The sequence below is a fragment of the Montipora capricornis genome, chromosome 6, assembly GCF_036669925.1.
Source record: "Montipora capricornis isolate CH-2021 chromosome 6, ASM3666992v2, whole genome shotgun sequence".
NCBI lineage: Eukaryota > Metazoa > Cnidaria > Anthozoa > Scleractinia > Acroporidae > Montipora > Montipora capricornis.
Window position 1 is genome coordinate 68,025,044 of NC_090888.1, and position 26,122 is coordinate 68,051,165.

The following is a 26,122-nucleotide window of genomic DNA, read 5'->3' on the forward strand; positions in this document are numbered from 1 at the left end:
ATCGGTCACCTAGTCGTCTACCTGTCTCACCAATGTATAATTTATTGCATAACGTACAGGTTATGCAATAAATGACATTTGCGGAGGTACATGTGAAACGATCGGTGATCTTAACAGATCGCTTAGGTCCCGATATCTTGCTAGTGTTAAGCGCCTGCGATATCCTGCTAGTGTCAGCGCATGATCGAGTTAACTCTCAAGGTTTCTCAACCCCACCATCATCATATCAAACTTAATTCAGGGTTTTTCAAGGATCTCCGCATGAGGCAGGCTTTCGTTTCTAGTTGGAACCGAACTAGTTTTTTCCTATCACTGCTTGGGTCAACTCGTATTCTCTGCACTTGCATACTGATGCCTCATGTTCTCAGGGTTTTGGCGGTATCTTTGGTTCCCAGTGGTTCCACGGTCGATGGAAGATCGATCAGCAAAGGGGGGAACCTGGTAAAGGTATTGCATGGCAAGAGCTTTTTGCCCTGGTAGTTGCATGCCATTTGTGGGGCACATTTTTCAGAATAAGCGTATCATATTTTTCTGTGACAACTAGTCTGTCGTAGGCATAGTCAATTCCAAGCGGTCTCGCATTCCTCGGGTAATGCATGGATAACGTTCGTCATCTGACTTTACCGACATCGGGTACAATTTCTACATGAAAGTTCAACATATTGAAGGCAAACGCAACGCTATCGCTGACTCGCCATCACGCTTTCAGGTAGAGAGGTTCCATATGCTAGTCCCAAATCAATTTCAAATTCTTAATCTAATTCACTAAGAGAGAGGGTGGGGATCCACTGAAATGATCTAAGTACACAGAATGCGTTTTTCCGAAGGGAAGATTTCAAGGAAGCTGATGCTTGTTTGTAAAACTAATAAAGTATTCAAAATTTGTTTGTGAACTTTTTACTATAAAGTTAGGAGCGATCTATTGCAGACGTACGAAAATGAAAACTGGCTTTAAAACGCTAAAAACGGCAGTAATCTATAATGTAACGAATACAACCTGTTGCATGGTTGATTGGAACGATCCCGGGGGCGGGGCATTCTACTTTCGTCCACACCGCTGGGCTTTTGACAGTTTAAGTGCCCCAGCCCCCCGGAATTTGCCATCCATAAGGAAAAAAAAAGGCAAATTCCCGGGGGTTAGCCCGGGGGTGGGGGGTAGAGCGCAGTTGGAATTGTCTGATGCATAAATATAAATGTACTAATGGTGTTTTGGTCTTTTTTTCAATTCAAAACCTCTTCATTTTTAAGATGAATTGCAAAGGAAACAGAGATTGATTCTTTCAAAGTTTGGGCGCCTTGTCCTGTGAAAGCGAATAGCGAAACAATGCAGCCTGCTCATCCTAACAGCGAAATGTGAAATAAATTTTCACTTTGTCCGTAAGCCAGTCTTTAATTGTGAAGTTAAAAGTTTTTAAATTCATAAAGGTTCCTTCAAATCTAAAAGTTTCCTAATCAAAACTAAACTGAATTTAACTCCTCTAAGTACAAAAAAGCTTGCATTTACATTTTCTTATTAAAGAAAGAAATTAATTTCGACGGTTCATGAATTTTAAAGACGGTGGCCTTTCCGGAAAGTTGTTGTTTTGGTGTTTGTGTTTGAGTATGGACATAAAATACATCAGAACGGATGTACAACGTACAACGAGTTCTACAAAGAATATATTCTGTATAAAGGAAGAATGAAAAATGCTACTTGTTATACCTGAAGTTGTCTTCAAGTAATGATTAAATTGCAACACGCTTATGTTTTATATTCATGTTTTTTAAGTTTACTCTAATGTACGAAGCAAGTAATTTTCTTGCGGTCTGCAGCTCTCGATCGATCTTGAGTCAAATATGGTGCTCCAAACATTAATTAACGGATCGAGCTACAATCATTTTCGGCCAAAAACAAGTTTTTTAAAGATAAGATTCCACGAAGTGGCTCAAGAAACTTTTGCCATTTTGACGACTAGCTAATTTCAAGCAGTCTCGAAATTAATCCCTAGGGTCATTACAGAAAAAAAACTTATAAATAAAACTTGTGATGATTATAAATACAGGTGTAACAAATGTTTGAGGTTTTGGCCGGTTGTGCATTCAATCCGCGTATGAAACGAACTCGGAGATTTGGAAAGCGGGCGGTTAAGAAAAGGATTTCCTGCTTCGCGCACGGAGGGCTTTAAACTTGTTTGTGTCTAGGCAGGTAGATTTGTATAAATGATTTGTATTTACTAGAGAACAGATGTAACGAATTATTAGGTCATTGTTAGCTCAATCTTCAATGTGATCCGATTAAGCTTTCTTTTAGATGTACACTGTCTCACGTCTCACCGGAACAAAGGATAGAAAACCGAAAATTAAAGTTCTTGGCGGAAAAGACGATATTTACCTTTTTACGCAGAATTTACCATATGTTAACACTCAAGGAAAAAAACGTTAAAAGGGTCTTCAAGCTTAGGAGAAAAAAAGAGTATATCATTGGTCTTCAGCTCGCCTTTCGGTGTGTGGAAAGGGCTAAAAAAAGCTTTCACATCCCGGACAAAGGCTTACACAGTTGGCAATTAGGATGTTCTGAGAAATCTCCCGAAATATTATTTATTCAAAACTAATATATTCTCACTTTGAATTTAGATGGTAACTTATTAAGACAGCGACCGAGCGAGCACGTAACTAGTAACGCATAACAATATTTATAAATTGTGCGTAAGTCAGAGCTTATACACTGCAGGAAATATATTTTGTTTTCTATTTCAGTAATTGATTCTGTTATCGTGCGTAATTTGGACACAATTCTGTCTAAACTTTACAGCCACCATGTGTTTTCGGATTGAGACTTTCAAACTCCATTTGGACGGCTAATTTTTACGTTCACATTTGCACTAATTCTAACGGAATTGGATGTGATTCATGCAGCAAAAGACATCGAATCGAAAGGTAAGGCTACTTTTATCGTAGTGTTAGCCAGATATATAGTTAGATATTTTTTTACAAATGAGCTATAATACCAACTTGTGTAACGAGTTATTTGGCTTCAAATTGTACGTGGGTTTTCAAATAATAATACCAAGTTGTGTAACGAGTTATTTGGCTTCAAATTGTACGTGGGTTTTCAAATCTCATATACCGGCGCCATATAATTCTTTCTGTTTACACATCTTAAAAAAGATACCTGATTTTGTGGAAACCATCGAGGAGGGCTCCAAAGGTTTTCCTCTTTCACAGGTTGTTGGTAATATGTAACATAGCACGCCATAAATTTACTCTCAGCTCTTCTGTTAATTTTCTTTTCTATTTTTGTCATGTTGCTCGAAATTTAATCACGTTTAGTTCGGATACGGTTTTCCGTCGTTCGTTTAAATCCTTTTTATGAAAGATCGATATATACCGACTTCAATTTTTTGTAAATTTAAAATTGGTGTAGTGTTCCAATGTTTGGAGCGTTTAAAATGGCCGGATGTTTATTTAGAGTACGTGAAGTCGAGTTTAGCGCTTCTCGCTAAATTTTTGAAGGAAATAAAAACAAACAACAATTTTTTTTTCAAACAAAAAACAATGTGTTGTAGGTAAGCCTAAGGACTTTCTTGAAGGTTATGGAGGGTTTGTCACTTAACGCTATTTTCCGGTTCTCGCTTGTTTCACGGCCAGCAGGTCATAGGGAGTGTTTTTCAATGGATTCATTTTATTCAACGAAATTCTTATTTCAGTACATCAAACAACATGGCAGGTGTCATCGGTTGTCTTTTACAAATTAAAAATAATATCCTGTATTTTTACATGAATGTGCACTCGCGGCTATACTAATAAGAAACAGAAATTTGTCCCACAACTTCATGTAAGTCTTATTGTTCAAGCTATATCTTTAATTTCAGATGTACCTTTATTTTTAAAAATTTCAAGAACCGAATTACGAAATAAATTCTTTTCTAATTCCGATTGATCGCGAACAAGGTCATCTTCATAGCATTCATTGAGATACCGGAAAACAAATCGAAATACCATATTGTTATGCACAGTTTCAATTTTATTCAGAAACTGAAACAAGGGTCATAAATTAATTTATGACAAAGTATGTAAGAAATGGAAAACTTTCCTGACTTGAATCAAGAGCGAAAAATAGGAGGTGAAAACAACCTTTGTACTCAACTTGCCCACATAACAACATGATCGATTTGCTCAAAATACCACACTTACTAAAGAGAGCGTGGCGAAGTCAGTCATGATGATGTTGAATCAGAAAGATCAACGAGGATGTTACTGAAAGGTCTAGGCCAGCACCCCGCTATTAGATCTGGTTAATTCTTCAAATTGTCCGAAAGCGGAAATTGGTAATCGTTTTTATTCATTCAAAATGTTTTCATAAGTTAAACTCTTAAGTTTTAATAAACACTTGGCTTAAAGTGAGTCCTTTCTCCATTATTTTCTAAAGTTGGACACGTGACCTCATTACTAGGCTGATTTAGCAACAGAACGGGAACTTCAGTGGCGACGTCGCGCGCAGCAAAACTACCAATGAGAATTTAGAATAGAGAAGAAAAGAGTGGAGTCTATTCTACTCTGAATTCTCATTGGTGTTGCTAAATCAATTGTCGGCTTCTGGAAAAAATGATCAGTATGTGACCCGATCACGAACGGAGACATTTTAAATTATTAATATTATTTCTTGTAAATATTCAAGCTTATGTTTATAGCTTCAAAGGACGTACTCATTTACATTTTTTTCTCGATGCGCGCGGTGGGGGATTTCTGCGAATCCTGCAATCTGATTGGCTCTGGGAGCAGGCGGACTTTCTCTAACTTGCTGGCCAACCCCGGGCGGTATCCTAGCTCTGGTTGCGTCAGCTTGAGCGATGACCTTAATTTCCATTTTTTGACACCGAATCAATCCGTTTACACACACAAGTAAGTGTTTCAAAACAGACTTTTATTAGACGAGAGACGTGGAAATAGAATTCAACCAAAAAAGATTTCTCTTTGAAACGTTCAGTTTTTAAGTCGCTCACTGCATTCGATATCAAGCGCGATGCTAGTGAACGATTAAAAAAGTGATTTCAGAGAGGAAGAGAAAAGGCTCTATGTCACAAATCCTTTCTTAGCCAAGCTTTTTCGGCTATGGAAGATGGCTATTTTTAGTCTCGTTCTTTGTGTATGCGCGTGTTTCTCGTGCGTAAAGGACAGGATTGGATAAATAACTCATATTGGCGGATAACATATGCTATTGGAAACACGCGCCGAAAATACGTACTGAGTCCACAAGCCTTAGACCTGTTAATATGGCGGGATTAACGTTCATATGAAATGAAATGCTGATGGAACCCACTGGGAACTCGGAAAAATCCGAACCCCAGATGGGATTCGAACCCACTACCCTCCGTGATTTAGTCGGATGCTCTAACCACTGAGCTACTCTGTGGCGACTCTGCGGCTACTGACTTTGTGGCTAGCAAGGGTGAAATGTGGTTCTTTTGACTCGAGCTGCATCACGCAGCTACAGAGTCAAACAACAACTGACAGCATAGCTCATAACTTGCATCGCGCAAGTCTGAAATTTTTTTGACTAAAGCATATCTGAGATGCGGCCAACCAACCAACCAAGTGAGCGAATGTGAGAATGATATACACATATTCATTTCATTTTCACATTTGCTCACCTGGAATTAATGTACCTGTGTGAAAAAAGCAAAGTCGAAGCTATAGCGTGCAGGCCTGGCGTAGTGGTGAGAGCACTCGCCTACCACCAATGCAGCCCGGGTTCGATTTCTCAAACTCGATGTCCTATGTGGGTTGATCGAGTTTGTTGGTTTTCTACCCTGCTCCGAGAGTTTTTCTCCTGGTAATCCGGTTTTCCCCTCTCCTCAAAATCCAACATTTGACTTGATTTGCGTTAATTTCAGTTTACAGTATCCCCAATTAGTGCTCCAGCGCTATAAGACTAGACACTTAAATAAATTTCCTTTCCCTTGCTTTCTTTCAGAGAAACGAGCGTGAAAAGCCGCGAGGAATTTACAAAGAAAGGCACTAGTTCTTATTGTTCTCGCGGTTACCCCGCTTAATTCTCGAAGTTCTCTTGCGTTCGTTAGAATCCCCACCCCACCCCCTGCTTCACTGGCTAACAAGCAAAGGTCTTGTCGTCATAAATTAATCTGTGGTGAATCGCCATATTGTAGACTATTGTAACTAGCCATCAAAACGGACAAATCATAAGAACGCAAATACTAAGAATCCAGATCTAGAATGACATGTTAATTTACCGCGAGCTGGATGTCTTTCAACTATATACTAAACCAATGCAAACTGAATGAGAGAGATCATCAAACAATCAAGTTGAGAGTTCTTATGTTTGGAATCGGTTTGTGCAATGACACCTGACAGAAATGTCAAATTCACAGAGAAACGGACTTTAGGATGATTGCGCGGCTGGACATTCACAATGATTGTTGAGACAACGGGTCTACTTTGAAACCATGGTGACGTTGAATGGCGGCGAGCCATTTCTGAACACCTTCCTTTGTTTAAAGGGAGATGTTTTCAACTGGATATTAATTAATTAATTAATCAGACCAGCCATGTAATTTTAAAACCTGGGCGGAGTTAATAGTTAGCGAAGTTTTAAAGCCGCAAACTTTAGCGCTTTAAATACATGTACAGATTAAATCGAAAAAAAGGTTAGCAGGGACTGATATCTCGAAAGAAAACAGCACTTGAACGGTCTCATAAATTTGCGTGTTTTCATTCGCTGATATGTCGCCAGTAGCGGTGTTTTTCTCTATGTTCTTTCTGCTTAAACTGGTCGTCGAAGATTCCGCACTTACAGCTTGAAACACCAAACTAGAGGAAGAATTCTCTATTTTCCTTGACTTCAAATTAAACGTGCAGGGATGGCGCAGTGGTGAGAGCATTCGCCTCCCACCAATGTGACCAGGTTCGATTCCCAGATTTGGCGTCATATGTGAGTTGAGTTTGTTGGTTCTCTACTCTGCACCGAGAGGTTTTTCTCCGGGTACTCCGGTTTTCCCCTCTCCCCTAAAACCAACATTTGACTTGACTTGCGTTTAATTAATTGTTGATTACAGTTTACAGTGTCCCCAATTAGTGCTGGAACACTAGAACGACTAGAAATTAATCCCTAGGGTCATTACAGAAAAAAAACTTATAAATAAAACTTGTGATGATTATAAATACAGGTGTAACAAATGTTTGAGGTTTTGGCCGGTTGTGCATTCAATCCGCGTATGAAACGAACTCGGAGATTTGGAAAGCGGGCGGTTAAGAAAAGGATTTCCTGCTTCGCGCACGGAGGGCTTTAAACTTGTTTGTGTCTAGGCAGGTAGATTTGTATAAATGATTTGTATTTACTAGAGAACAGATGTAACGAATTATTAGGTCATTGTTAGCTCAATCTTCAATGTGATCCGATTAAGCTTTCTTTTAGATGTACACTGTCTCACGTCTCACCGGAACAAAGGATAGAAAACCGAAAATTAAAGTTCTTGGCGGAAAAGACGATATTTACCTTTTTACGCAGAATTTACCATATGTTAACACTCAAGGAAAAAAACGTTAAAAGGGTCTTCAAGCTTAGGAGAAAAAAAGAGTATATCATTGGTCTTCAGCTCGCCTTTCGGTGTGTGGAAAGGGCTAAAAAAAGCTTTCACATCCCGGACAAAGGCTTACACAGTTGGCAATTAGGATGTTCTGAGAAATCTCCCGAAATATTATTTATTCAAAACTAATATATTCTCACTTTGAATTTAGATGGTAACTTATTAAGACAGCGACCGAGCGAGCACGTAACTAGTAACGCATAACAATATTTATAAATTGTGCGTAAGTCAGAGCTTATACACTGCAGGAAATATATTTTGTTTTCTATTTCAGTAATTGATTCTGTTATCGTGCGTAATTTGGACACAATTCTGTCTAAACTTTACAGCCACCATGTGTTTTCGGATTGAGACTTTCAAACTCCATTTGGACGGCTAATTTTTACGTTCACATTTGCACTAATTCTAACGGAATTGGATGTGATTCATGCAGCAAAAGACATCGAATCGAAAGGTAAGGCTACTTTTATCGTAGTGTTAGCCAGATATATAGTTAGATATTTTTTTACAAATGAGCTATAATACCAACTTGTGTAACGAGTTATTTGGCTTCAAATTGTACGTGGGTTTTCAAATAATAATACCAAGTTGTGTAACGAGTTATTTGGCTTCAAATTGTACGTGGGTTTTCAAATCTCATATACCGGCGCCATATAATTCTTTCTGTTTACACATCTTAAAAAAGATACCTGATTTTGTGGAAACCATCGAGGAGGGCTCCAAAGGTTTTCCTCTTTCACAGGTTGTTGGTAATATGTAACATAGCACGCCATAAATTTACTCTCAGCTCTTCTGTTAATTTTCTTTTCTATTTTTGTCATGTTGCTCGAAATTTAATCACGTTTAGTTCGGATACGGTTTTCCGTCGTTCGTTTAAATCCTTTTTATGAAAGATCGATATATACCGACTTCAATTTTTTGTAAATTTAAAATTGGTGTAGTGTTCCAATGTTTGGAGCGTTTAAAATGGCCGGATGTTTATTTAGAGTACGTGAAGTCGAGTTTAGCGCTTCTCGCTAAATTTTTGAAGGAAATAAAAACAAACAACAATTTTTTTTTCAAACAAAAAACAATGTGTTGTAGGTAAGCCTAAGGACTTTCTTGAAGGTTATGGAGGGTTTGTCACTTAACGCTATTTTCCGGTTCTCGCTTGTTTCACGGCCAGCAGGTCATAGGGAGTGTTTTTCAATGGATTCATTTTATTCAACGAAATTCTTATTTCAGTACATCAAACAACATGGCAGGTGTCATCGGTTGTCTTTTACAAATTAAAAATAATATCCTGTATTTTTACATGAATGTGCACTCGCGGCTATACTAATAAGAGACAGAAATTTGTCCCACAACTTCATGTAAGTCTTATTGTTCAAGCTATATCTTTAATTTCAGATGTACCTTTATTTTTAAAAATTTCAAGAACCGAATTACGAAATAAATTCTTTTCTAATTCCGATTGATCGCGAACAAGGTCATCTTCATAGCATTCATTGAGATACCGGAAAACAAATCGAAATACCATATTGTTATGCACAGTTTCAATTTTATTCAGAAACTGAAACAAGGGTCATAAATTAATTTATGACAAAGTATGTAAGAAATGGAAAACTTTCCTGACTTGAATCAAGAGCGAAAAATAGGAGGTGAAAACAACCTTTGTACTCAACTTGCCCACATAACAACATGATCGATTTGCTCAAAATACCACACTTACTAAAGAGAGCGTGGCGAAGTCAGTCATGATGATGTTGAATCAGAAAGATCAACGAGGATGTTACTGAAAGGTCTAGGCCAGCACCCCGCTATTAGATCTGGTTAATTCTTCAAATTGTCCGAAAGCGGAAATTGGTAATCGTTTTTATTCATTCAAAATGTTTTCATAAGTTAAACTCTTAAGTTTTAATAAACACTTGGCTTAAAGTGAGTCCTTTCTCCATTATTTTCTAAAGTTGGACACGTGACCTCATTACTAGGCTGATTTAGCAACAGAACGGGAACTTCAGTGGCGACGTCGCGCGCAGCAAAACTACCAATGAGAATTTAGAATAGAGAAGAAAAGAGTGGAGTCTATTCTACTCTGAATTCTCATTGGTGTTGCTAAATCAATTGTCGGCTTCTGGAAAAAATGATCAGTATGTGACCCGATCACGAACGGAGACATTTTAAATTATTAATATTATTTCTTGTAAATATTCAAGCTTATGTTTATAGCTTCAAAGGACGTACTCATTTACATTTTTTTCTCGATGCGCGCGGTGGGGGATTTCTGCGAATCCTGCAATCTGATTGGCTCTGGGAGCAGGCGGACTTTCTCTAACTTGCTGGCCAACCCCGGGCGGTATCCTAGCTCTGGTTGCGTCAGCTTGAGCGATGACCTTAATTTCCATTTTTTGACACCGAATCAATCCGTTTACACACACAAGTAAGTGTTTCAAAACAGACTTTTATTAGACGAGAGACGTGGAAATAGAATTCAACCAAAAAAGATTTCTCTTTGAAACGTTCAGTTTTTAAGTCGCTCACTGCATTCGATATCAAGCGCGATGCTAGTGAACGATTAAAAAAGTGATTTCAGAGAGGAAGAGAAAAGGCTCTATGTCACAAATCCTTTCTTAGCCAAGCTTTTTCGGCTATGGAAGATGGCTATTTTTAGTCTCGTTCTTTGTGTATGCGCGTGTTTCTCGTGCGTAAAGGACAGGATTGGATAAATAACTCATATTGGCGGATAACATATGCTATTGGAAACACGCGCCGAAAATACGTACTGAGTCCACAAGCCTTAGACCTGTTAATATGGCGGGATTAACGTTCATATGAAATGAAATGCTGATGGAACCCACTGGGAACTCGGAAAAATCCGAACCCCAGATGGGATTCGAACCCACTACCCTCCGTGATCTAGTCGGATGCTCTAACCACTGAGCTACTGGAGACTCTATGGCGAGCAAGGGTGAAATGTGGGTCTTTTGACTCGAGCTGCATCACGCAGCTACAGAGTCAAATAACGACTGACAGCATAGCTCATAACTTGCATCGCGCAAGTCACCTTAAAGCATATCTGAGATGCGGCCAACCGACCACCCAAGTGAGCGAATGTGAGAATGATATACACATATTCATTTCATTTTCACATTTGCTCACCTGGAATTAATGTACCTGTGTGAAAAAAGCAAAGTCGAAGCTATAGCGTGCAGGCCTGGCGTAGTGGTGAGAGCACTCGCCTACCACCAATGCAGCCCGGGTTCGATTTCTCAAACTCGATGTCCTATGTGGGTTGATCGAGTTTGTTGGTTTTCTACCCTGCTCCGAGAGTTTTTCTCCTGGTAATCCGGTTTTCCCCTCTCCTCAAAATCCAACATTTGACTTGATTTGCGTTAATTTCAGTTTACAGTATCCCCAATTAGTGCTCCAGCGCTATAAGACTAGACACTTAAATAAATTTCCTTTCCCTTGCTTTCTTTCAGAGAAACGAGCGTGAAAAGCCGCGAGGAATTTACAAAGAAAGGCACTAGTTCTTATTGTTCTCGCGGTTACCCCGCTTAATTCTCGAAGTTCTCTTGCGTTCGTTAGAATCCCCACCCCACCCCCTGCTTCACTGGCTAACAAGCAAAGGTCTTGTCGTCATAAATTAATCTGTGGTGAATCGCCATATTGTAGACTATTGTAACTAGCCATCAAAACGGACAAATCATAAGAACGCAAATACTAAGAATCCAGATCTAGAATGACATGTTAATTTACCGCGAGCTGGATGTCTTTCAACTATATACTAAACCAATGCAAACTGAATGAGAGAGATCATCAAACAATCAAGTTGAGAGTTCTTATGTTTGGAATCGGTTTGTGCAATGACACCTGACAGAAATGTCAAATTCACAGAGAAACGGACTTTAGGATGATTGCGCGGCTGGACATTCACAATGATTGTTGAGACAACGGGTCTACTTTGAAACCATGGTGACGTTGAATGGCGGCGAGCCATTTCTGAACACCTTCCTTTGTTTAAAGGGAGATGTTTTCAACTGGATATTAATTAATTAATTAATCAGACCAGCCATGTAATTTTAAAACCTGGGCGGAGTTAATAGTTAGCGAAGTTTTAAAGCCGCAAACTTTAGCGCTTTAAATACATGTACAGATTAAATCGAAAAAAAGGTTAGCAGGGACTGATATCTCGAAAGAAAACAGCACTTGAACGGTCTCATAAATTTGCGTGTTTTCATTCGCTGATATGTCGCCAGTAGCGGTGTTTTTCTCTATGTTCTTTCTGCTTAAACTGGTCGTCGAAGATTCCGCACTTACAGCTTGAAACACCAAACTAGAGGAAGAATTCTCTATTTTCCTTGACTTCAAATTAAACGTGCAGGGATGGCGCAGTGGTGAGAGCATTCGCCTCCCACCAATGTGACCAGGTTCGATTCCCAGATTTGGCGTCATATGTGAGTTGAGTTTGTTGGTTCTCTACTCTGCACCGAGAGGTTTTTCTCCGGGTACTCCGGTTTTCCCATCTCCCCTAAAACCAACATTTGACTTGACTTGCGTTTAATTAATTGTTGATTACAGTTTACAGTGTCCCCAATTAGTGCTGGAACACTAGAACGACTAGAAATTAATCCCTAGGGTCATTACAGAAAAAAAACTTATAAATAAAACTTGTGATGATTATAAATACAGGTGTAACAAATGTTTGAGGTTTTGGCCGGTTGTGCATTCAATCCGCGTATGAAACGAACTCGGAGATTTGGAAAGCGGGCGGTTAAGAAAAGGATTTCCTGCTTCGCGCACGGAGGGCTTTAAACTTGTTTGTGTCTAGGCAGGTAGATTTGTATAAATGATTTGTATTTACTAGAGAACAGATGTAACGAATTATTAGGTCATTGTTAGCTCAATCTTCAATGTGATCCGATTAAGCTTTCTTTTAGATGTACACTGTCTCACGTCTCACCGGAACAAAGGATAGAAAACCGAAAATTAAAGTTCTTGGCGGAAAAGACGATATTTACCTTTTTACGCAGAATTTACCATATGTTAACACTCAAGGAAAAAAACGTTAAAAGGGTCTTCAAGCTTAGGAGAAAAAAAGAGTATATCATTGGTCTTCAGCTCGCCTTTCGGTGTGTGGAAAGGGCTAAAAAAAGCTTTCACATCCCGGACAAAGGCTTACACAGTTGGCAATTAGGATGTTCTGAGAAATCTCCCGAAATATTATTTATTCAAAACTAATATATTCTCACTTTGAATTTAGATGGTAACTTATTAAGACAGCGACCGAGCGAGCACGTAACTAGTAACGCATAACAATATTTATAAATTGTGCGTAAGTCAGAGCTTATACACTGCAGGAAATATATTTTGTTTTCTATTTCAGTAATTGATTCTGTTATCGTGCGTAATTTGGACACAATTCTGTCTAAACTTTACAGCCACCATGTGTTTTCGGATTGAGACTTTCAAACTCCATTTGGACGGCTAATTTTTACGTTCACATTTGCACTAATTCTAACGGAATTGGATGTGATTCATGCAGCAAAAGACATCGAATCGAAAGGTAAGGCTACTTTTATCGTAGTGTTAGCCAGATATATAGTTAGATATTTTTTTACAAATGAGCTATAATACCAACTTGTGTAACGAGTTATTTGGCTTCAAATTGTACGTGGGTTTTCAAATAATAATACCAAGTTGTGTAACGAGTTATTTGGCTTCAAATTGTACGTGGGTTTTCAAATCTCATATACCGGCGCCATATAATTCTTTCTGTTTACACATCTTAAAAAAGATACCTGATTTTGTGGAAACCATCGAGGAGGGCTCCAAAGGTTTTCCTCTTTCACAGGTTGTTGGTAATATGTAACATAGCACGCCATAAATTTACTCTCAGCTCTTCTGTTAATTTTCTTTTCTATTTTTGTCATGTTGCTCGAAATTTAATCACGTTTAGTTCGGATACGGTTTTCCGTCGTTCGTTTAAATCCTTTTTATGAAAGATCGATATATACCGACTTCAATTTTTTGTAAATTTAAAATTGGTGTAGTGTTCCAATGTTTGGAGCGTTTAAAATGGCCGGATGTTTATTTAGAGTACGTGAAGTCGAGTTTAGCGCTTCTCGCTAAATTTTGAAGGAAATAAAAACAAACAACAATTTTTTTTTCAAACAAAAAACAATGTGTTGTAGGTAAGCCTAAGGACTTTCTTGAAGGTTATGGAGGGTTTGTCACTTAACGCTATTTTCCGGTTCTCGCTTGTTTCACGGCCAGCAGGTCATAGGGAGTGTTTTTCAATGGATTCATTTTATTCAACGAAATTCTTATTTCAGTACATCAAACAACATGGCAGGTGTCATCGGTTGTCTTTTACAAATTAAAAATAATATCCTGTATTTTTACATGAATGTGCACTCGCGGCTATACTAATAAGAGACAGAAATTTGTCCCACAACTTCATGTAAGTCTTATTGTTCAAGCTATATCTTTAATTTCAGATGTACCTTTATTTTTAAAAATTTCAAGAACCGAATTACGAAATAAATTCTTTTCTAATTCCGATTGATCGCGAACAAGGTCATCTTCATAGCATTCATTGAGATACCGGAAAACAAATCGAAATACCATATTGTTATGCACAGTTTCAATTTTATTCAGAAACTGAAACAAGGGTCATAAATTAATTTATGACAAAGTATGTAAGAAATGGAAAACTTTCCTGACTTGAATCAAGAGCGAAAAATAGGAGGTGAAAACAACCTTTGTACTCAACTTGCCCACATAACGACATGATCGATTTGCTCAAAATACCACACTTACTAAAGAGAGCGTGGCGAAGTCAGTCATGATGATGTTGAATCAGAAAGATCAACGAGGATGTTACTGAAAGGTCTAGGCCAGCACCCCGCTATTAGATCTGGTTAATTCTTCAAATTGTCCGAAAGCGGAAATTGGTAATCGTTTTTATTCATTCAAAATGTTTTCATAAGTTAAACTCTTAAGTTTTAATAAACACTTGGCTTAAAGTGAGTCCTTTCTCCATTATTTTCTAAAGTTGGACACGTGACCTCATTACTAGGCTGATTTAGCAACAGAACGGGAACTTCAGTGGCGACGTCGCGCGCAGCAAAACTACCAATGAGAATTTAGAATAGAGAAGAAAAGAGTGGAGTCTATTCTACTCTGAATTCTCATTGGTGTTGCTAAATCAATTGTCGGCTTCTGGAAAAAATGATCAGTATGTGACCCGATCACGAACGGAGACATTTTAAATTATTAATATTATTTCTTGTAAATATTCAAGCTTATGTTTATAGCTTCAAAGGACGTACTCATTTACATTTTTTTCTCGATGCGCGCGGTGGGGGATTTCTGCGAATCCTGCAATCTGATTGGCTCTGGGAGCAGGCGGACTTTCTCTAACTTGCTGGCCAACCCCGGGCGGTATCCTAGCTCTGGTTGCGTCAGCTTGAGCGATGACCTTAATTTCCATTTTTTGACACCGAATCAATCCGTTTACACACACAAGTAAGTGTTTCAAAACAGACTTTTATTAGACGAGAGACGTGGAAATAGAATTCAACCAAAAAAGATTTCTCTTTGAAACGTTCAGTTTTTAAGTCGCTCACTGCATTCGATATCAAGCGCGATGCTAGTGAACGATTAAAAAAGTGATTTCAGAGAGGAAGAGAAAAGGCTCTATGTCACAAATCCTTTCTTAGCCAAGCTTTTTCGGCTATGGAAGATGGCTATTTTTAGTCTCGTTCTTTGTGTGTGCGCGTGTTTCTCGTGCGTAAAGGACAGGATTGGATAAATAACTCATATTGGCGGATAACATATGCTATTGGAAACACGCGCCGAAAATACGTACTGAGTCCACAAGCCTTAGACCTGTTAATATGGCGGGATTAACGTTCATATGAAATGAAATGTTGTTGGAACCCACTGGTAACTCGGAAAAATCCGAGCACCAGATGGGTTCGACCCACGACCCTACGTGATCTAGTCGGATGCTCTAACCACTGAGCTACTGGAGACTCTATGGCGAGCAAGGGTGAAATGTGGGTCTTTTGACTCGAGCTGCATCACGCAGCTACAGAGTGAAATAGCGACTGACAGCATAGCTCATAACTTGCATCGCGCAAGTCACCTTAAAGCATATCTAAGATGCGGCCAACCGACCACCCAAGTGAGCGAATGTGAGAATGATATACACATATTCATTTCATTTTCACATTTGCTCACCTGGAATTAATGTACCTGTGTGAAAAAAGCAAAGTCGAAGCTATAGCGTGCAGGGCTGGCGTAGTGGTGAGAGCACTCGCCTACCACCAATGCAGCCCGGGTTCGATTTCTCAAACTCGATGTCCTATGTCGGTTGATCGAGTTTGTTGGTTTTCTACCCTGCTCCGAGAGTTTTTCTCCTGGTAATCCGGTTTTCCCCTCTCCTCAAAATCCAACATTTGACTTGATTTGCGTTAATTTCAGTTTACAGTATCCCCAATTAGTGCTCCAGCGCTAGAAGACTAGACACTTAAATAAATTTCCTTTCCCTTGCTTTCTTTCAGAGAAACGAGCGTGAAAAGCCGCGAGGAATTTACAAAGAAAGGCATTAGTTCTTATTGTTCTCGCGGTTACCCCGCTTAATTCTCGAAGTTCTCTTGCGTGCGTTAGAATCCCCTCCCCACCCCCTGCTTCACTGGCTAACAAGCAAGGTCTTGTCGTCATAAATTAATCTGCGGTGAATCGCCATATTGTAGACTATTGTAACTAGCCATCAAAACGGACAAATCATAAGAACGCAAATACGAAGAATCCAGATCTAGAATGACATGTTAATTTACCGCGAGCTGGATGTCTTTCAACTATATACTAAACCAATGCAAACTGAATGAGAGAGATCAAACAATCAAGTTGAGAGTTCTTATGTTTGGAATCGGTTTGTGCAATGACACCTGACAGAAATGTCAAAGTCACAGAGAAACGGACTTTAGGATGATTGCGCGGCTGGACATTCAAAATTATTGTTGAGACACCGGGTCTACTTTGAAACCATGGTGACGTTGAATGGCGGCGAGCCATTTCTGAACACCTTCCTTTGTTTAAAGGGAGATGTTTTCAACTGGATATTAATTAATTAATTAATCAGACCAGCCATGTAATTTTAAAACCTGGGCGGAGTTAATAGTTAGCGAAGTTTTAAAGCCGCAAACTTTAGCGCTTTAAATACATGTACAGATTAAATCGAAAAAAAGGTTAGCAGGGACTGATATCTCGAAAGAAAACAGCACTTGAACGGTCTCATAAATTTGCGTGTTTTCATTCGCTGATATGTCGCCAGTAGCGGTGTTTTTCTCTATGTTCTTTCTGCTTAAACTGGTCGTCGAAGATTCCGCACTTACAGCTTGAAACACCAAACTAGAGGAAGAATTCTCTATTTTCCTTGACTTCAAATTAAACGTGCAGGGATGGCCCAGTGGTGAGAGCATTCACCTCCCACCAATGTGACCAGGTTCGATTCCCAGATTTGGCGTCATATGTGAGTTGAGTTTGTTGGTTCTCTACTCTGCACCGAGAGGTTTTTCTCCGGGTACTCCGGTTTTCCCCTCTCCCCTAAAACCAACATTTGACTTGATTTGCGTTAAATTAATTGTTGATTACAGTTTACAGTGTCCCCAATTAGTGCTCGAACACTAGAACGACTAGACACTTAGGGCGCTTTCCATTTGACAGAGCTGACAGACCAGACCGGGCATTAGGAGGCCGGGGAATAACTCCACAAAGCCTTCAAATTAAAAAATGTAGAGGGATTAATTATCGTGCAAGTGTTTCTTCAAATGGTTGCATTTTCTTTGCAAACTGCGGGTCTGGCCGGCCAGTTCTGACAAAAAGAAAGCGCTCTTAAATAAAGTTCCTAAATTCCTTTCCTTATTATAGCATGTAACCTTGGTTGAAATACACAAGCTATCAAATAAAATTGTAATTTCAGCTGACATCCCGCCGGTTTATGCTGTCAGAAACAAAGTGGTGGGCTAAGATCTGAAGATTTAGTGTTCCGGATAACAATTTTCATTAAATATTTATAGCTGATGGAAGCCCGACACAATTGACATTTAATTAATAAGCATTCTAGAAGTTCGGCTCCCTTATAAACGTTACCACTCATGATGCCAAGTAGTTTTAAAGAAATATGCTCACCTTAATAGTAATCTTAACAGCATAACAGACCACTTACAGGCTAATGTTCCCTCTAAACGGGTCACTGTTACTTATCATTCCGATAACCAAAGTCAGTCCTGAATACTGATTTGATTTGCTTTTATACGATTCGTTCAATTTCTTTAGAACTTTCTAGAACAAAGTTGGCTGGTACAGCAATATAAGGTGGCGCTTTTAAAAAGAAATAATGAATAGCTGCGATTAGCCATAATTACTGTAAAATAATTCCTTTATCTCAACTTGAGGTTTGTGATTGTAAACGTTTTGTTTTGAAAACACAACAGGTACAACATGTATATAGGCAGTGCCTATTTAAATATGTTCGACCAAGGCAAGAGTAATCAAAGCTGAGAAGTTTTCATTGTATGCTGAGACCAGAGTCAACAGTTTAAATCTAACCGATGACGGTATAAAACGAGGAAAAACTGAGATGACCAACTAAGTATGTTCTTTACTTTTTGCAGGTAAATGTGATGGCCGAGAAGGAATAATAATATTTCTAAGAAATGGATTTGGTAGAAGTTAGCATAGCACTGCTTCTGTTTATGGGGTGCTCTTTGGTAAATGGAAGCCCGAAAGTTCCTTTTAACGAAACGAGAAAGATCCCTGAGCGTTTCTCTTTTGCTGCAAATGACATTTACGCCAAGGGTAACCTTGAAATGCCGAAGGGACTAAAGAACATGACGTTCTCAGGCAGAGAATTGACTGCAGATGAAACATCTCTTGACGAAAAATGTTCTAAAGGTCAACCAATGTCTGTTGCCTGGCAGTATTATGGACCCTATGCCAAGCCAAATATAACTGATGACGGAAATATTACCGTGGAAGGAATTTTTCCACACCTTTTAAACAAGATGCTTCACGTTTGCTGTGATAGCAAGACAACTGTCAAGTTTGGAAAGGTTCTTGGCTCAATTCGTGATCTGGAAAGTCAACCAGACCAGCCAAGTAAAGCATATGATTTTAGCTTTCCTGTCACTGGCAAAAGCTTAGCCGACGAATCCTTCAAAGGGTTACCTTACATACCCTTCGTCCAGGCACCAAGGGTGGCACTTCTCGTTCGGGATGAAATGGAAGACACTAAGACGTCCCAGCTCATGAAAACAGTGTTCAAGGCATGGCCCATTCTCGTCTTCATACTGGTTGCAGCAACATTGTCTGGTATCATCATTTGGCTGCTGGTAAGTAGTTCCTCATCTTCTGGCAACTTAATTCACGGCCGTACTTAAAAGACACTGACCTGTGCAATATTTCAGTTATTATGAACGAACGTTTACAGCAAACGGTTCTAAAGCGCTGGCGGAGATCCATGATGTTGAGATTATAGACTGAATTCGTGACGATGGCTTCATTTTGACTGTTTTTGCATGTAAAAACAGGTAGCTATCGAGCTAGTTACACAGTACTAAAAAAGAGAGGAGACATAAGGTAGCATTTTTCAGTGAGCGGGGGAAAGTAAACGCCTATCGTCCACCGTTAGCCTTTAGTGCGAATCTATAAATTCCAAGCACTTTTGTTTTCCAATTTCGTAAATAGACAACGATGTCTCGATACGAACACATAGCTGGCTAGCTTTTATGTGAACAGACAATAACACCAATAAGCACAGTACAGTCTAATAGAATTTTGTTTTAGTTCAAGTGGTCATTCCAAATTTTAGTTTGAAAGCTCTCAGCCAAAGATGAAACAAACATTATTTTATTGGCGAAAAACACAACTTTGATTTACTTGCAGGAATGTAGAAAGACAGCTAATACTGAGCCGTACATGGGTATACAACCCACAATGAATCACCTGCCGCGAACCAAAATGTATCTAAATAGTCAAAGGAGCGTCAAATCACTTCATTCTTGGAGAAATCCGTGAAACTTTTTTTGTTTGTTTAAAGCGAATAACACTACGTTCGTGAGTGGTCTCAACCGGAGATCTATCTTTCCATTATTTGTTTTCTATATATTAAAGCTGAGTCAGACTTGATTCAAATTTAAATCCGTACTGATTAAACTTTATAGTCACTGAGAACATTTTTGCCTGAGAGATTAGGCCCGATTCTGATTCGTAATTTAGCTCAACCTCCAAAACTTTGACTCTTTCTATGCAAACCCTTATACATATTTTTGGTTGTTTCATTTCCATGCGAATTTCAATCGTCTCAGTATGACTTAAATAGAGTGAAGTTATTCACTCTTCGTTTATCATTATTGGGGATATTTCGAACGATAACAAGATGGAACCTTAATTGGTTTCACTTAATTATTGCTTTACTTAAAGCACGCAATCCTCTAACCCAGTGATAGTATTAAAAGAAATTCGAAAATAATCCTTAACTGGTTTTATTGGACCACTTTCATATACTGAGGACGTTAGTGCCGACTAAAACCAAGCTCTTCAAACTATTAAGAATTTTTTAGTCTTCTCTGCCGGATTTCATGAAATTAGAAACATGAGAACGATAACAAATTAGACTCAACACTGAGTTCAGTGGTCAGCGAGTTGACGACTGAGACAGTGAAGAGTAACAGATCTTCAAGTTATTTCGTGCCTATCCGAATGTTCAATTCGGTTCCTTATAACTTCAAAGAACGTCTTGATTACCTCACAGACCTCTCTTTGCTAATATACAATTTAAAACCTTCTCTCGAATCTGATGACCTTCATCGATTATTCTTTTCGTACTTCTTTGGTGAATAGAGATGTAATTTACACACCAGGAACAACTATTGTTTAGGGAATAGGCAACATGCAGAAGATAGTGGGAGTTATTACTTCGTTTGAAGATAAGTGCTAATGAAACTGAATCACTAATTGCCTTTCAAGAAGATCAAATGATTTTAGGCAATAAACAAACTCGTGTTGAGCTCCCTACAGATTTACTGAAGTAAAGTTATTAAAGTTGATGAACTCGCTGTTGCAAGAGCAATCTTCGTCCGATATTGAACGTAAAATATATCTTACTTTATTGTTTAATTAAAGTCACTGATTTCTTTATAGATCCCGAGCGTCCACAGACTCAGCTCATGATCATCTACTTGAAGTAAACATTATTGCCCTTCCTTAATTTGTATCCGTCTGATCCGCGAAACTAAATGCGAAGAACACAGTGTTCAGTTTCATATCACCCAACGGCAGCGTCTTTCCCAGACTCATCCTCTGATAATTGAATTCTTTTCTTGGAGTTTTTTTTGTCTTAAACATGGCACCTGATCACGATTGAAAAGGCTTTATTTGCACGCTCAGGAAATGTCAGGTGACTAGGATCAGTTTTAGTACCAAGAATATGGTCCACTCGTCCATGAGGATCGATCTGTATCACAACGTTGGATAACATCCACCTAAACCTCACGCGACATTTCCTTACTATTTACACAACGTATGTTCCCAACCTTGTGGGTCTGGGTCCCTTGGTATCAGACAAATTACTGAGAAGACAGACGTATCATTCGCCTCAGGCAGTGTGTGAGAATATAAGGATTTGTATGCGAATCCCGATAAAAGACTTGACAAGATAATTATATGAAAAAAGTTTCCATTAAAAAGCTTAAACTTATTGCCATTATGGGTCGCTTCCCTCCTATGCGTTTTTTTTTTCCAATTTCAACGTTATTTGAGCCATTTTCAATTCCTCGGTTGTCAACGGTATCATAAGTAAAATACCAAGGCTGCACACTAAATTTTCGGGAGCCCAGGCCACAAAATGGAATCAAATATTCCTGGATTAAATGTTCCCACGGTTACAATACCACAAAGATGAAACTTTCATTTCAACCCACCAACAAGGCAATAGCAGCACTGCAAGCCATCTCAGGCATTTGTTTTTCCACTCAATCGGAACCAAAAACATTTTCGGAAGGTGGATTTCCCAGTAATTTTGGACGGTTGAACTTTGTAACCGGCCTTCTAACCATGCCCGCCGTAACAAACGGAGTCCTAACTGGGGTCTTAGACCGGAGTTTTTCAACGACACTTTTTTTTTTAATATATGACTGCATTGTCTCGCTCGTCCAATCACAGTCAGGCCTCCTTCGTGTGGACAAACGTTTATGATGGGCCCAGATATCCTTCGAAAAGTTAGCTGGGTAGCAAAGCATTCGTTTAATAGCATTTCTGTTACTAAAGTATAACAGCAATCGTCCGATAAGAGAACACCATTTAGACGAACAACGTCACATCCCGATAGATTAGCTGCTAAGTGTTGGTCTTCTGGCCTTGTAGCACGACGGCGAATTGCTAAATGTGTCGATTTATCGGACGTTCTCACATTATGTTTTCCTTTCAGGATCGTTTAAAGAACCCAGACGAATTCCCGCGGCCGTTTATCGTTGGCGCATGGGAGGGCTTTTGGTGGGCTTTCGTTACTATGACAACAGTCGGGTGAGTCTGTTTTACCCTGCTATAAAAATCACTGTACTTGTTTCTCCATTCGCTGCACTGACCGCTGACCGGTTAACGAAGTAGATATTATGCGTAGTCTCCGTCTGAGAGAAAGGGTAACTTGATCGCGTAACACCAGATAGCGACACAATGAACCATTTATTGGTTCACCAACCTTGTTCATAAAATTCGGGGCGTGGTCCGATAAGAGCCAAACCCTGTTGAAAAAGAGTAGGGCATGAGGCTGACGGTGTTTTGCGTTAACCTCGACATCTCAAAAGGCTTATGGTGTACGAGACAACTTAATGAGCCAAAATCCAGCATTGAAGTCAAACGGAGTCGCCGACTGCCGATTGCTGGACATACAGACAAAGATAGATTTTCCCCTAGATGCACCGGCAACACATTCATTTTTTTACACTTGATCGACAAACAAATAATCGTTTTGCGTTTTCTCATTAGGTACGGTGACCGCGCTCCCAAATCATTTTTAGCGCGAATATTTTGCATCGTGTGGATTTTAGTTGGAATCATAATCATCGCTATATTCACGGCAATCGTCACAGCCTCTTTGTCAGCCAGTATTCAGCATCATTTCACCGTTCACGGCTCCTTGGTAAGTAGTTACTACTGTTGTGTTATCATACATGAGAAATATCATGCATGAAGAAATCTATGGCATGGAGCTTGACATTTCTCTCGCTCACTTCCTTATCACGGGGGACAAGACAGCCTGTCGAGGATGTTATCTGATAGGTAGGGCATGGACAAACTCGGGGGCTGGTAAACGCGATCCGCGGTCCGAAATCTCGTGGTGCATATAGTCATGGTACAACGCTCAGGCAGCTTCCTATGGTACCTAGCCAATATTTTTTGTTTTTTGTTTTCGTTTTTCACTTGCTCGTGCGCAAATACCTCCTATACACCTGCACATGCCATACGGAAAACAACTTATAATTTATCATTTATTAGTGGTTGGTTTATCACGCACTCCTAGCCAACGATTGTAAGAAAACGTACCACTGAAACGGACCAAACCTCTCTCCTAATTCAGTATATAATAGCATAAAAAAATAGAAGGAAAGACTAGAAAGTGAAAAATAGAAAAGGGACAAGTGTGATTGAGCAGTGAAGAAATCTTTAATCATCCTTTATCTTTCAATCACACTTCCTCTTTTTCGTTTTTGATAGTCTTAACGTTTTTGATAATTATTATACCACTGATTAGATCCTTCATCACTTGCTGGGGCGGATCCTGAGAATTTCGTCAAATGGGGTTTGGAGAACTTGGCAGACCCTTGTAGGGGGATCTTGGGGCAACGTGTCCCGCAGGAGATTTAAAAACGTAAATGTTGAAAATGTAAACTCCGAGCGTTTTCAACGATGATTCTCGGTTTACTATCTTTGAATTATGCAGTATTATGCAGTATTTAATCTTTTTCACCATGTTGTTAATAGCATTTGAGTATTGAAATATTATACCATCAGATTTGATTTAAGATCGCTTTGGTTTTGCAGATCGGTGCGATGAATGGCAGTGAGGAGTTGCGCCTAGGCGTTAGTTTAAACGCTGAAGTCATAGGTAGGTCGAATATATTATTTTACTAACAGATTATACCGGCTAACGCAGCCGTAAAGAAAGATGTACATAGTATGAACATTGTTAATAGAGGGGAATGGTTTGGAAGCTCGGCAAACATCAAAGGAGCAAACAAAGATGCCAAGATTTAGTTTGGAAAGTCCACGACCGTGCACAATCTTTTGTTTTGAACTCATACACTATGCATGAATTACGTAACCAACACGTTTCTATTGGTTAGTTCCTCAGTACGGAGTAAACAACTATTGTGTTTTGTGCACGGTCAAGGCCAAAAAAGAGAACAAAAACCTACAACAAAGAAATTTGTCGGGTTTCATAACTATCCCCTCTATTAACTATGGTATGAACAATTTGTAAGCTCTCTCAATAAGAAGGAAAAAGAAAGTTAATTTATTTTGCATTATTGCTCGTGTGTTATTGTTGATTTTGTTGTTGAATTTCATAAAGTTCTGGTCACTTGGAACTGCCGGGTCTCAGCTAATTATAAATGCACCTAACTCTAACTATTTTCTTTCGCAAATTTTAATTGTATCGATGGACCCTTTAACGGTTTTCGTCGCCATATTGGTTGAAGGGTTGGTTGAAGGGGTTGGTAAACGCGGTTTAGCTCTCAGATAGTACACGCGCTGTAATTGGCCAATTTAACCCGCCGTATTCTACAGCACAGCCTACTAAACTAATGCCCCGTTCACACCAATCCATGAACATGTTTTGAAGGTGTTTAGTTAAACACGGTTTCAAAGGGATTTCTTATTAGATCGTGAATATTCGTCTGATTTTTGTTGACTAGAAATTTATCACAGATCACAGTATGTAAAAACTATTGAAATTCGCCTGAATCTCATGTAGAAGCCAGTAGTCCTACATTTTTCTGTGTGTGATATTCATTTTGTTAAACCCAGGTTAATTAAACATGTCTTGTTGGTTTGAAGGGGGTATAAGTTTGATGTGTAGCTTGATTTAAAGGTGCGAAGAGGTGCAATAAACATCTTCCTAATATCGTCTTCTCGGGTCGTACTATATAACGATCGAGTCACCAATATTTCACCAAATATTTCGTTTCAGCTTATCATTCCATACCGGAAATGAACGAAGACCTTATGAACCGTAGCAGCCATTTGAAAGGTTCTTTAATTGACAACTACGTTCTAACGTACTACAGTGATTTTGTTGAGAAGAATGACGTTCGAATAGAGACCACTTTTGAGCATGCTATCACGTACGGCCTGTCTCTGCGTGCCAACGAATCGTCTGACATGCTGCGCTGCTTCAGACGTTATGTGCGAAATCATCCACAGGAAGCATTTGAAATCATCGCCATGTATCTTAAACCACTGAAGGTAAGAGAGTAAAGAAGAGTTAGGTCCAGTAAAGACTAAAAACTGAATGCCGTTCGGTGGGGAAATTAATAGAGAGACCCAAAAATCGAAGAAACACGTTTGATATGAGCTCATTTCTTGCTTTTTAGCAGCACGTATCAAGTAACTTTTCAAAAGAGAGAGAGACGCGAGTTCGAATAACATTCCGATAACATTATTTTCCGATAACATTATTTTCATACTTTTATGACAAGCAACAGCCCTCCGTTTCCCGTTTGCCGTTTCACGTTTCACGTAAACGCGATGCCTAACGTCTCTAATTGCAGTGCTGGAACACCTCACCTTAACTCCTACATCCAGGCCTTGGCATTTAGCAACGCGTTCTGGCGTTTACGGGAAATGGCAGTTTGCTATTTGTCTTAAGGCATGAAAGTGCTTTTCTTCTCACTTTTCTCTCTATACATGAATGATGGAAAGATGTAATGGGGCCTTGGGAAGGATGGAAAACTTGTTGCTTGACAATGAGCCTGGACAACTGAAAAAGCAGAGTCCTGGGCAGGAATCGAGCTAACGACCTCCGTAGCACCGGTTGGATGCTCTAACCATTTAGCGACTAGAACTCCGAGGGAACTACAATAGGTCGCTTACCTAGGTCCTGGATGGACAATGTGTCTCGCTGGTCTGTGGGCTCTACAAGGTCAAGCGCCTCGATTTTGAAAACACATGAATGATAAATTTCAATCTAACGTTCAAGTTTGCCGTTGGCCCTTGACGATGTCCACGCTGGTAAAATCGTGACATATATTAAAGATAACCCTTGCTTAAGACCCGGGAAAATGGCTTAAAGTGCCACTACGACGAAACTTTTTGGGTTTTTTTTCGGATTTTTTCAACGTCAATTAAGTCAATATATTCAAAATAATACAAGGCATTTAGATTTGGAACGATAGAAGCGAGAAAGGTCGGGAAACAGCCAGTCAAAAACCGCTAAAAATCTGTCCGCCATTACTCGGACAGCATTGGAGAAGCCTGCGATTATTTTGTAAGCG

The 26,122-nt window shown here is 39.2% G+C and overlaps 1 protein-coding gene and 1 pseudogene across 15 annotated transcripts in view; one reads left to right on the forward strand and one right to left on the reverse strand.

Moving 5' to 3' along the window:
• The window catches only part of LOC138053001 (uncharacterized), a 45,154-nt pseudogene extending 41,705 nt beyond the window's left edge, over positions 1 to 3,449 (reverse strand).
• Positions 1 to 26,122, forward strand: part of LOC138053002 (uncharacterized) — a 36,616-nt gene that overhangs the window by 7,185 nt on the left and 3,309 nt on the right. The window contains exons 1-9 of one of the 15 annotated variants that reach the window (XM_068899666.1): positions 2,046 to 2,181; positions 2,792 to 2,916; positions 7,858 to 8,037; positions 12,949 to 13,128; positions 18,248 to 18,964; positions 22,060 to 22,154; positions 22,617 to 22,770; positions 23,673 to 23,736; positions 24,820 to 25,094. In XM_068899666.1, the coding sequence (XP_068755767.1) occupies positions 18,290 to 18,964; positions 22,060 to 22,154; positions 22,617 to 22,770; positions 23,673 to 23,736; positions 24,820 to 25,094 (1,263 nt within the window). In that variant the 5' untranslated portion in view covers positions 2,046 to 2,181; positions 2,792 to 2,916; positions 7,858 to 8,037; positions 12,949 to 13,128; positions 18,248 to 18,289. Of the gene's footprint in view, positions 1 to 2,045; positions 2,186 to 2,243; positions 2,917 to 7,164; positions 7,307 to 7,364; positions 8,038 to 12,249; positions 12,398 to 12,718; positions 12,894 to 12,948; positions 13,129 to 18,247; positions 18,965 to 22,059; positions 22,155 to 22,616; positions 22,771 to 23,672; positions 23,737 to 24,819; positions 25,095 to 26,122 lie in introns of those variants that run through there. The other 14 variants (XM_068899664.1, XM_068899665.1, XM_068899662.1 and 11 more) reach the window with 14 other exon arrangements.